The 12,647-nt window shown below is 38.6% G+C and overlaps 1 protein-coding gene across 2 annotated transcripts in view; it reads left to right on the top strand.

The window, feature by feature from the left end:
• The first annotated feature begins 2,624 nt into the window (after positions 1-2,624).
• dmrt1 (doublesex and mab-3 related transcription factor 1) overlaps positions 2,625-12,647 on the top strand; it is a 29,253-nt gene continuing 19,230 nt past the window's right edge. For both annotated transcript variants that reach the window (XM_068604669.1, XM_068604670.1), the window contains exons 1-3: positions 2,625-3,016; positions 4,244-4,403; positions 8,138-8,295. In XM_068604669.1, the coding sequence (XP_068460770.1) occupies positions 2,798-3,016; positions 4,244-4,403; positions 8,138-8,295 (537 nt within the window). In that variant the 5' untranslated portion in view covers positions 2,625-2,797. The remainder of the gene's footprint in view (positions 3,017-4,243; positions 4,404-8,137; positions 8,296-12,647) is intronic.

The following is a 12,647-nucleotide window of genomic DNA, read 5'->3' on the forward strand; positions in this document are numbered from 1 at the left end:
GTGTGTGTGTGTGTGTGTGTGTGTGTGTTAAAGGAAGATATTACTTAAGTTATATACAGTTTGGATATTTTATTTTTTATTCAATTTAATTTACAAGCTAGGCATGATGGCGTCAGAGGGAGTGTGTCGATGCAGGTCGGAGAGATTGTGAATGGCTCTGTAGGTGATGAGGAGAATCTTTAACACAGGGGAAAACACTCAAACGCTGAGAAAATGAGATCTAGAGACAACATTGTTATCAACGTGTTAAAGTCTCACTAATATCTCTTATCATGAATTCATGTTTGCAGCTTTTTAATGAGTGAAATTGATGAAAAGTATTTCTCTGAATTCTTCTTAATGTACATAAACCTTGAGGTTCTTTATGTTGGATAGGAGCTGCACCATTAATTTACATTTATTTACTTTTATTATCTTGTTAATTATGTATAGAAATAGCTAAAAAAAAAAAAAAAAAAAAAGGTCTTAAACTTAAATTCATACTTGAGCCCAATCAGACAGCATGTCTTACTTGTGATTGTTCCACATCAATAAAGCCAGACTACCTGCAGTTATTCAGAAGAACCAGACAAACATTGGCCTACATTACTGTAGAAACCATGATTTAGTACATATTTCCTCCTGTCTGCAAACTTGTTTAAAAATCATCTGCACACCAGAATATGTTCAGGTTTAGTCAAAATATTTTAATTCTCATTTCATCTCCACAATGCATAGGCTAGTCCAATGCATTAGAATTAATACTGGGACAATTAAAACAAATAATACAAATAAATCAAATCCCAAACATAAGCAAATCAAAAGAAGATAAAACACAACTAATGTTTCACGGGCTACAGTTCAAAGGTGTGTAGATAAACACATGTACGGGTTGTGCGTATTGACGGTCTCCAAAAAACAATATTCTTTTCCACAAAATAGAAAACATAATCATCACTTCAAACATTTCATTTGTCGCTGTCACACTGCCTTTTATTATCAGACTCTGTTTACAGAGTTGATCTCTTTTAGAATAATTGTCCCACCTTCCCGGTTGTGTGGCCATGACCTCTGCCTCCTCCACCCATCTTTAGATTTTCCAACTCTGTGGCTCCCCTGGTGGTACTGGTCAGTATTGCAGGATTTTCATTTCATTGCAAAGTGTATTTATTTTGTTTCCACATGTTTCCTTCGCCTGGCTGCTGCTGCTGCTAGATGACTCTGAGGGCAGTCATGCTAATAGAAACGATTAAATGTGTTAAATTGCAGACTTCATTACTGCTTTGTAATCTATCATTATTACCATACGCTATAGAGGCAGTTAAAGTTAGTGTTGTATCACCAGAACCTCAACCAATGAAGTGTAGCAGTTATTTATTCAGCGTTGTGTAAATGGCGGCTTTTTAATTGGTAACTTTTCACCCCCACCCTTCCATTTGGCTGCAGGGATTTTAATTGGGTACCTTTGTGTGTTTCACCTCACTTCCCTCCCTGCCTATAAATCCACTCGGCCGACTGAATGAACAACGTGGAGGTTAATTCATTTCCAGCTGAGTCAAGCCTTGTAAATTAATAAGAGAGTATAAGTTCACCACATATCATATTCATGAAAGAAAAGAGCTACAGTAAATACATTTAAGAGGGATGCTGTTCAAATGGCATAACCACAAGCCCAGGGGGAAATAGTCCGATGACACAGCTATTATAAAGTGAGCACCATACTCAATACAATGTGTCTCAGCAGCAATAGAAGTTACATTCAATGTATTTGAGTCCAACTGTATTTAATGGGATCTTTAAAAAATGTATTAATACATCATGAACACCTCTAAATCCTCCCTGTATCCATCACCTTCGCCCACCATAAGGGACCGCATGTCAGAATAATCATTCAGTATTATTCTCAAATCTGCAAGCGTCCTATTTAGTGTTACAATCGTCATCAAGACTATTGTCTTAAGAAAATAGTTGTGAGTAACTCTGGCCTTTCCTAAAAATACACAAGATAATGTGCATTTGGATTAATCTTAAAACTCAAGCAAAAGGGATTTAAATTTTTTTTATTTTTTTTTTTATGTCTGCCCAGTTTAAATAAGGTGTACATTTATTTTTTTTACTTTCTGTCAACCAAAGTTCCTCTGAGAATGAAGACCCTGACTAAGAATGCAGCACACAGGTTACCAAAAATGTAGTGGACACTTACAACTAATCAGTTAATGAGGTTTTCAAGACTTTTAAAGCTGTTCATTACGATTTTTTGTTGTTGCCAGTTTTGCATTATTAATCTCTGACAATGCACATTCATACATTACTACTTGTGTACTTTTAACCTACTTCTTACATTTGATTGCACGCATGTAACAAAGTATTTCCACAGAGAAGTACTCCTCCCGTCTTTTGTTGTATACTATAGTTACACAAACAGAACATTGAATAATGGGCTGTTTATTAATTGTGTTTGACTAATCATTTAAAGTGTGTGTGTGTGTGGGGGGGAAACAAATACAAAAAAAACTAAACGCATCAGAGTGAGAGCATTATGAGCGATGCCACTGTGCTGCCAGCTTTCTCCCCCGCGTCCAGCTCGTTTCCTCCCACAGGGCGCAGCCGCAGGGCGGGGAGGGAGGGAGGGAGGGACGGTGACCTTATAGCCTCCGGCCTGGCACCAGACAGGGCTTTGACCATCCGAGCCTGTCCGGGACCAACTGACACATAGCTCCTAAACTCTGCTCCGTTGTCTGCTGCTTTTCGGGGTGGTGTATAGGTTTTGCAGTTTGCATTAGATTATTGTTGTTTTATTTGTATTTTCCCGCCAGCCATGAGCACGGACAAACAGGGCAAGCAGGTGTCGGAGTGCCCCGGGTCTCTGTCCCCGGCCAAAGGCCAGAGGCCCCCGAGGATGCCCAAGTGCTCCCGCTGTCGGAACCACGGCTACGTGTCTCCCCTGAAGGGACACAAGCGCTTCTGCAACTGGAGGGACTGCCAGTGTCCCAAATGTAAACTGATAGCCGAGAGGCAGCGCGTCATGGCGGCCCAGGTAACCGTTATCCCGTCTTTCTGTCTTTTTCATCTTCCTTTTTTTTTTTAACGGTTTTAGCGCGCGACGAATGTTAGCTTGAGCTCGAACCATAAAAAAAAAACTTCAAACGTGGTGGAAAAAAATACGACACGTAATTGTTTGTTAACATTTCGATGTATGTTTGTTATTTTTTTTAACTACCGCGGCTCAGTTTACTTTTTGTTTTAATGTGTGTACTAACACGTCGCCTCATGTTTTGACCTTTAACTAGCTAGCTAACGCAGTTTACGGCATTTTAACGTGGTGCTAATATGTGTTTTCAGACACGTTTTATGAGTATATTGCCACACTTGTTGCTTACAGCAGACAGTTGATACAAATATATTGATTAAAAGTATATAGAGCAGCTACATTTTCTATATTTAGTGGTCATTTGCTTTGTAACTGTAGATTGTAGCTTTGAAGTAACTTTTTTAGGGGTTTTTTTCAACGCCATTTTTGGATAGGGTCCTTCATATGTTTTGTGATTAAGTCAAACTATTTATACATTTTTAAAACTACTGATGTATATATAGATTAATAGAAGGTAGGCCTACTTTATGTATCCCAATGTAAATTTGAAAGTAGCCAAGTCACACCAGTCAAAAACAACCAATCAAAAATAACATGAATATGTATTTAATAGTGGTTTCCCAAAGCCCATTAAGGCGTTTCAAATTACTTTAAATGTCCTATTACAAATACTCCAAAAATATCCAGGAGATACGTTTTAACATTTTATTAAAACAGATAAAAACAGAAAATACTCAAATTTAAGAAGCGGGCACCAGAGCATCTTTGGAATATTTGCTCTTAAAACATATTTGTTGTTGATGCAATAATTTATTAATAGTTTTACCTCCTAGAAATAACTTTACCTGTAAATAGCTCGCATACAGTGATAGTGCCCCGTGATACGCTGTACATTGAGAGTGCCAGTAAACTATAATCTATATATTAATGTCTTGTATTGGTATGGCTACAAATAAATACTTATTTCACTGGTATACATTTTAAGTTCCCATCTATAATGAGTTATACATTGGCAGTTTTGTATTGGTGGATACAGCAATACCATAAATATGGCTTCAGTCTTACCCGTTTAATAGACTTTTTTTGTATTAAGAAAACAAAGAATATTACAACACATTTTCAATAACAAGGACATTACGCGACATGTGTTTTATTTTATTTCCTCCCCTCCAGGTCGCTCTGAGGCGGCAGCAGGCTCAGGAAGAGGAGCTTGGGATTTGTAGTCCGGTGGCTCTGTCCGGTCCTGAGGTGATGGTGAAGAATGAAGCTGCAGCAGATTGCTTGTTCACTGTGGAGGGCCGATCTCCGTCACCAACCCCTCTAGCTGTCACAGGTGAGTTATCGTTCACTGTACAGCATGTGTCCAAACAACAGCCCTGGAAAGTATGGTTAAATATATACCATATATATATATATATATATATATATATATATATATATATATATATATATATATATATATATATATATATATTAACTGATTAATTGCATGATTTTTCTGCGATTAATTGCATTATGCGCCAAATTCAGTAAGTAAGTAAAAACTAGTGTATTGCACGTTTTTTATTTTTAAAGTAATGTTATCAGAACAATATAACGGCACTCTGGAGCAACAACAAGTTAACATACATACATATATAGTTCATAAATGTGTTTTATTTATTTTTTCTGAACAGGTACTGTTAAGTAGTAAGGGTCCCTGTGAGGGACAAGCCACTCCTTCTTTGGTCCATGTTCAGTCTGTTGCTTACCTTAAAGATGTTAAAGACCAGCAGTTGATTCACTTTACACAAAAGCAATAAGTGCTTTTCATGTCTTCAGGTCAGTTTTTCTTCCTCAGTGATAAAAGTCCAGTCTGTGTTGTCTTCAACAAGTGCACTGACGTCTGGTTGAATGAGGTGGAGATGTGAAGGACAGCTGACAGGTATCAGCGGCGGCTTTGCGCGATTGATGTTCAATCCGGGGACGCTGAGCCTGCAGCACCTGTGAAGCTTTGAGAGGCGACTGGCTCGCGCGGTGCTCGTTGAGAACAGAAACTACAGAACAATACGTGCTTTTGCGTCAGGCTCAACTCGGCAAATCGTCCGGCGAGGCTACGGAAGCGAGCGGCTAAATTAATCGCCTTCAAAGTAAAAGCCCCCCCACCAAAAAATGCAGTTAACGCATGATCAAATAATTAACGCCGTTAATCGATTAAAAAGTTAACACGATAATAACACTTTAACTTGCTCAGCCCTAATATATATATATATATATATATATATATATATATATATATATATATATATATATATATATATATATATATATATATAGGGTATATTCAGCATGCCAACACAGACAGATTTAGAAAGACTACACACCAAAGTAAAGTTAACAGATAATTCTCTATGGAAGTCTAACATATAGAAATGCAATATGAAGAGATACTGTCTTTGGGTGTGTGCAACTAACAACACACAGTTTTCTGATTCAAATGTACCAACATCTGAATGTTTTTACAAACCCATCAACTATTCATAAAATAACAAGAAGGAGTTTGTTTGGCCACTTGGTCGTGATGTGGGGTTATTACATGCCCTATTAAAAAAAATCTAAAAGCCTTAATCATTTTAAATATCAATGATGTCTTTATAATCGATAAAAGACTGTAGACTTAACTAGCAAGTTCATCATCCAGCCATTAACCAAACTGCCAATATATTTAAAAAACAATTCTAAGTAAATGTGAAATGTGTATGAATCAATAAGTACATCGACAGAATATAATCAGCAACAATTTCAATTTATTTACAGATTTTTCGACAGATCTGTTTAAAAAAACCTACTCACTTGCTGACCAAGATTATGAAACCTTAATGTGTGACTATATCTACTAATGAGGGTATGCAAAGGTGTGTGTTAGTGGATTTGTAGTTGTGTGTGACCGTGCCCTTTAATAACAAACAAATATTGCCTTTAAGGTAATTGGTATTGCACTGTATGAGGCAAAAAACTATGAAGCTTCCAAAATGAGAAGAAAAGGGAAATACAAAAATGTGAGCACTGTTTATTAGATTTGGTAATCTGTCTAATTAATATTATTTATAATAATGAATAATGTGCATACTAAATAGACATTATATAGTGAACTGTAAAAAGAACAGTGTCTGTCAGTGTTCACATCAGAATATAAAGAAAGGAGGGTCTTAAACGTCAGCGTGATAATTCTTTAAATAATCAGTACGCAGCTTGTTTCTGCACAATGAGCATGGAAAACTCCCGTTGATGAAGAAGAATGTGGTCTGATAAATTACTCCTCTTTTGTTCTCATTGAATAACCTGACCAGTAGTTGACTTGAGACATGCGTCATGATGCTCCTTATCTTCCAAGCATTGTTGCATGATTTCACTTTTGTGGTTTTGAACTACAAATTCTCCTGAATTTGAAAAAAAAAAGAGACTTTTCGACAATCTTAAAAGGAGTCGGACGATAAAGTTCATATTTTTAGAAGTTTTTCAGTTGGCTTTCTATAGACAGTTGTGGGAATCACATTATTTGTTTTATTAGTTTTTTTGTTTAGTTTGTCAAAACTTGAATATAACACAGTTCAGTTTTACAGGCAGCAAAGCCTAAACTAAACTTTATTAAGTCGCCATATTACACACATGAAATCTGCTCCTGCTTTTAGGATCCATCCATAGCAATTCAGGAGCAGTGGGCTGCTGAGAAGCCCAGGGAGCAACTGGGTGTTCAGTGTCTTGCTCAAGGACACTTCGACATACGAACAATGGGGAGACTGGGCAATCGAACCGGCTACTTTGTGTTTGCAGGACGACCACTCATCCCCATGAGCTACAGCTGTTCAATCAGCAATTTCATGTGCCCCATTTGCACCTCAAAAGCACCTTTTAAAAGTTAATCGTCTTTTTTAGTCTACTGTTATTGTATAACAATAAAACACCAAGAGACCACAGGACAAGAATACTTTTCATAGATATTGTCAATAAGAGACATTTTCATGGAAACATAAGTGGAAAATGAAAGTGGCACCAGCATGAAAGGGCATCTTGGCAGGTTGGCGGAGGCAGATACAGATATGGTGTTCCTTGTCGGCCTGATAGCGAACGTTAGGAGGTGGATTTTGACTCTGGTCAAGGCTGCTCGTGTCTTCTGCTTTGTGTTCTTTGCGAGAGTGAACTTTTAAGTCTCTGGCTTGGCAACAGAAAGGAAAAGGCCGAGCTGGATAAAGGAGTCGAGCACTCTGTGATTCAGTGATGACAAGAAGCAGAACAGGGACAACAAATGTCATTATCTTTGGCGTCGGTGGTGCACACAGTGTCTTCATTGTGCAAGACCGAAGGATCAGGGTCTGCCTGGGAAGAATGTGGCCTTGTTGATAAGGAAAGAACAACGGAAAATGAGTAATTGGGTGATGATGAAGATGAGGATGATGATGGCGGTTATACCCATCCTGAGAGGGCAACCCACATTCCTGTATTGTGATGGTGTGATGTAGTGGGTCTGCCAGTGTTGACGTCAAAAACACCTCCCACCTGCAGATGGTGCTGTTGATAGTGATTTGAGCCGTGAAGGGACGACCAGAAAAATCTAGACAAGTTCAAGTCTTTCTGTTTCCTGATTCTATCAAAAGATCTACGGCAAGCTGAATAATATCAGGATTTATTGTTTTTACAGCATCAGCAAAGACTCATCTTGGAAAATAAAAGCCTAAAAGTCAGCTTAACTTCTGCTGTTGGGTGCATAATTTATAGTTAGTTTTACAAATGTAAGAATTTATCCAAGTTGGTAATAAAAATAAAACATATTTTTTGTATGATGCTTTAAAAGGTGCTCAAGGCACTTAACACAATAAAAACAAAAACAATGTACGCAAAACAGATTACATACCAGTAAGAAACAAAACAAAAACATACTTAACTATAATAAGTACATGCATGCATGTAATACTCAAATCCATATTTCAAGGAGGATAAAGGTCTGAAATCCGGCCACAAACACCACACGTCAGCCTCTGAATTGATCTTATTTGTCGTCTATCCTCCGCGTGTTGTTCCACGTTGCAGGCGGCCGCTCAGCGTTGTCTCCCAGCCCGTCAGCTGGTGCCCGGCCTCACGCTGAAGGATCGTCAGACCTGCTGCTGGAAACGTCCTATTACAACTTCTACCAGCCGTCACGCTACCCCACCTACTACGGCAACCTCTACAACTACCAGCAGTACCAGGTGACTTACACCAGCCGCTCTGCCGTTTGTTAATCACAGTCAAACTCTACTTAAAGCCTTTTTTAGGGGCTCAAAGTCACATGCTGGTCCTTCCTGTTATGTGTGTATAACTGTTCCATAATTATAATTCTCAATTTTATTTAAAGTCCTGTAACCTCAAACCTGACCTGTAATTTTTTTACAGTCAGTATGTTACATTAATCTATTTGCGTTAAACCTGCCGAGAATATATTTCTATTACAGAATAACTTTATTGTTATAAACGCCTTGATCATTATGAACAATACATTTTACAAGACAGAAACAGGGGATAAGCTGCTCAGCATGGACAAGGCTTACTTTCTATTACCTCGTCAGATAACTTGTCACATGGATATGAAACTTACGTCCGTCAGCTGGTCGAGACGAACGGAGCAACACATTTTAGTTTCAGAAAATCGTCTTGTCACACTAAAATCATTTGTCTCTGGAATGAATATTACATGCCGGCGCAACTAAAAGTAAGTAAAGCTGACTTGTAACCTGACAAGTGCCTTTGTATTAATCTGTAGTGAACATCTGGGCATCATCTGCCACAGCAGCAACTGCTGAGGTGTTCATGAGCAAGGCGCTAACCTTGCTGAAGTGACCTCAAAATCTAATTTAAAGTTACTCCAAGGAGCTTTCATTTTGGTGATTTTGGTGGCCCCCTGTGGACTGAAGTGCTTTTGTTTCAGTGCACCAGAGTCCCTCTAGAGAAGCTCCCTCAGCGGGGTCTGACGGTCTGCGCTGCTCAGTGCAGGTTCTGGTTCCCTCCAGACGGCCCTGATATATCCGGCCTGGGTGTCCGACCCGATGGCACCGATGAAGAGCATTAAGAATAACTATATAGAAATAGAAGCTCTCTCTGATGGTCGTGTTTACTCACAACGTTTCTTGTGTTAATTGAGCCTGAGGCTGGGCGCCTTTGTTGCACTTTTCCTGTGTTTCCTAGCATTTAGTGTACTGATGAAGGACTTGAGTGGTCACTCCTTCCTACTCTTTTTTTAGACATGAAATACTTTGCTGATAGGTATATGCAAATGATGTTTTAGTGTGTTTTTAACCTAAAATAAAATGACAATATATCAACAAAGATGCTAAAATGCAAGTAACCATTATTGTCACTGAAATAATATATGAATTATTTACTCCCAGAACCCACATTTTTTATTAGAATATACAATGTAGTCATTGAGGCTCAGAACGATAAATCAGCACATTTGAGAAGCAAGAGCAAGAATATATTAGCATTTCTGCTTCATAAACTATTGAACAATTATTTTCACTTTTCTCGTCACATGGATTAATTGACTAATCATTTCAGGAGCAATTAAAGTCATTTGTCCTTACAGAATACAAAAAGAAAGCTAATTTTATTTTGAATAAGAAAGGGTGGAAGCGTCACTTTTGACATGACAGTGATGTAACTGGTGCATGTGTAGTCAACCTTGTGGACATAAGAAGTTAATTTTCTTTACGTCTGGTAGTGATTCATAGTGTTTTTTTATTTCTTTGTTTTCCTTCGAGATGGATGAGAGTGTCTCCTGTAATGTTGGCATTATGGTATAAGGTAGGACACATCGGGAAGCCGGTATCCAGCGTCGCACCAGCACACCCTCATTTACCCATCTGTATATTCACACTGATTTATGCTCGAATGTATCTCTGTTGTGTCAAAACGGCATGAGCTTGTGCGTGACACAGATTAAAACTATAACTCTCGAGGTGGATTGTTTTTTATGAACAACATTTGTCCACCCCTGCTCTCTCCTCTCCACCCGCTCTCCGTTTCCCCCGATAGCAACATCTAGTTTTGGGGTCACTGCCTCCGCTAACCTGCCCGCGCTCAGCGTGAGAGCCTGAATTGCAAAGGTTAATGGTATTGTCTGTCGGCGGAGGAACAAACCGCTTCGCCTCAGCGCTCGAAGGGGAAAGTGAGCACATTAATGCTAATCAGTTAGCACTCTTTAGCATAATTTAGCCATCCTCCTCTGTGATTTATGATATTTTTTGTGAAGTTGTCAGGTTGAGAGGGCGACGTGCTACGGTTATTCAAATTCAGGGACTACTTTATTTTTATTTAGCATCTAGAGCTGATTATTTCAAGATGAGTTTCAATTGTGCCACAAACACACATTTCTAACTGGAAAGGAAGTTTTTTTATTGGCTAAATTTGAATAATTAACACTTTTTTATGAGCCTAAAGAAAACGATCTTCTCTTCTGTCTCCTTTACACGTCCTAAACCTCCACAATTCAATGGTCTATACTAACATGTTGGCATCCCCAGTTGAGTAATTATCCTTTAGTTACTCATTGTAGATTTTGTCTCCATATTTGCTGTCGACACTATCCGGAGAGCTGTGGCATCTTTCCTAAGTTTCTGATGATTATCATATTCTTAACAAGTATACTATATATATATATATATATATATATATATATATATATATATATATATATATATATATATATATATATATATATATGCTGGTTTCTTTTAAATGTTTATGATAGTGAGTATCATAATCAATGGTTATTTATGTAAATATTTAGAGCCGTATTAATCTGCCATCATCTATTATTTTGCATGTGCCTCTGCAACTCCATTGCCGTTGTGCGATTATATCCATAACACTGAATTCCTAATTTATTTGTCATTCATTGACTTACGTACCACAATTTGAACAATTAATACAAAAAAACACCAATGTAAAGAATTAAATAAAAACATTAGGTCCAAACATAATTTCGCACAAAGAACGACACCGACTTCCTGCAAGATCTCAATTCATTTTTTCATTATCAGTCATGCTTTTGCACCAATTACTTGACATTTTGCAATGACAGTAGATGGTTTGCAGAAGATTTCAGTTAGTTTGTTGTCTTCTGTCGACCTCTTTGAATGTCATGAAACATAAAATATACATTTCCTTTAAATCCTGACCAATCATTCCCATCTTAATAATCGTGATTATCACAATAAAGTGATCTGTAGGTCTTCACGCTACTAAATCAAAACCCTCAAGGAAACACTGTGGTCTTTATCAGCGTAAGGCCATCTCTACCTCCTCTCCTCTGCTGTGCACTCAGTGGTGCTCGGCTGCCATGCAGGTGGAGGATGACAGTATAAGGGTGGTGTAGAGCTTCCAGACAGGAGATGGTGCCAGATAAGAAGACCGGCCCTCTCAGGGAGGTAAGGAAGCCCCCCCAGGAGTCTGCAGGTTAGCCCGTGAGCTCAGAGGAAGGACTGTGGATGTGTTGCAACATTTTTCCTCAAGGCAGTTAGTTTTCCTTCTCATGCTCTGTGCCATGAAAATGCATTTTTCGAAAGGTTTGAGCCTCTAATTTATTAGATTTTTCATCAGGTTATCAATGCATCTGACAGACTGTTGATGTTGCAGAATGCCTCTTAGAATTATGTATCTCAAGCTAATATTCATCCCTAAGGATGCAGATATGCCGTCAGATGCGCTGCGTCTGCCTCTCTGAACAACAACACCGCACAAAATATAAGGTCCAACTTGGTTGTTGGGGTCCCTGTTCAGAAACATAAGATTTCATTTTTCTTTTCTTTTTGAAAACAACTGAACGGTGACTCCCAGGCACCTCATGGTGTAGAAACAAAGCCTCTTCATCAATTGTATAAGGTCGAGAAGTAATCTGGAAGAAAACAAAAAGGCAATATGTCAACAACACGAAACAACATTACTGCGGAGCTCAAGTACTGAAAGGGTGTTATGTATTTTTTGTAGCATATCTGAAGTGATGAACACTCCCAGGAAACTGGTATTGGTTTGGCCTTTGGCTGTTTAGAGGAGAGTAGTAATAGACTCACTTTAGAGGTATTTACAGATAATGTTGCCTGACTTGTTCAGTGTTGCTATAATTTAATGGAAAAGCCATGAATTAGGGGACAGTCCTGTATGGGAGTCTCGATGCCCCATAACCGTTAAAGTCTAAACCTATCAGCTGTTACAGTGGACGCACACACACCCGAGATGTCAACAGTGGTGGAAAAAGTGCTCAAAACTTACATTTTTTTTGCAAACTACAATTTTAATTCATTATAATGGGTTGGCTGTGGCTCAAAGGTTATCTCGAGGATTTGCGGTTTGATCCCCGTCTCTTACGGTCTGCATGTGGACGTGTCCTTGAGCGAGACACTGAAACAAAAGTGGCAGCCGGGCGCTTAACAAAGTCTCATTTCAAACCGAAGACCAGGGCTCTCCGAGGGCGCTTCAACTCTTCCGAACACGAGACGGCCGGTCACGTAAACTCTGTTTGGCCTTCGGACGCCATTGTTTGTTTGCGTTGTTGTTTCCGGAAGTC

The sequence above is a fragment of the Clinocottus analis genome, unplaced genomic scaffold (assembly GCF_023055335.1).
Source record: "Clinocottus analis isolate CAN_PGR_092001 unplaced genomic scaffold, fCliAna1.0.p SCAF_7, whole genome shotgun sequence".
NCBI lineage: Eukaryota > Metazoa > Chordata > Actinopteri > Perciformes > Cottidae > Clinocottus > Clinocottus analis.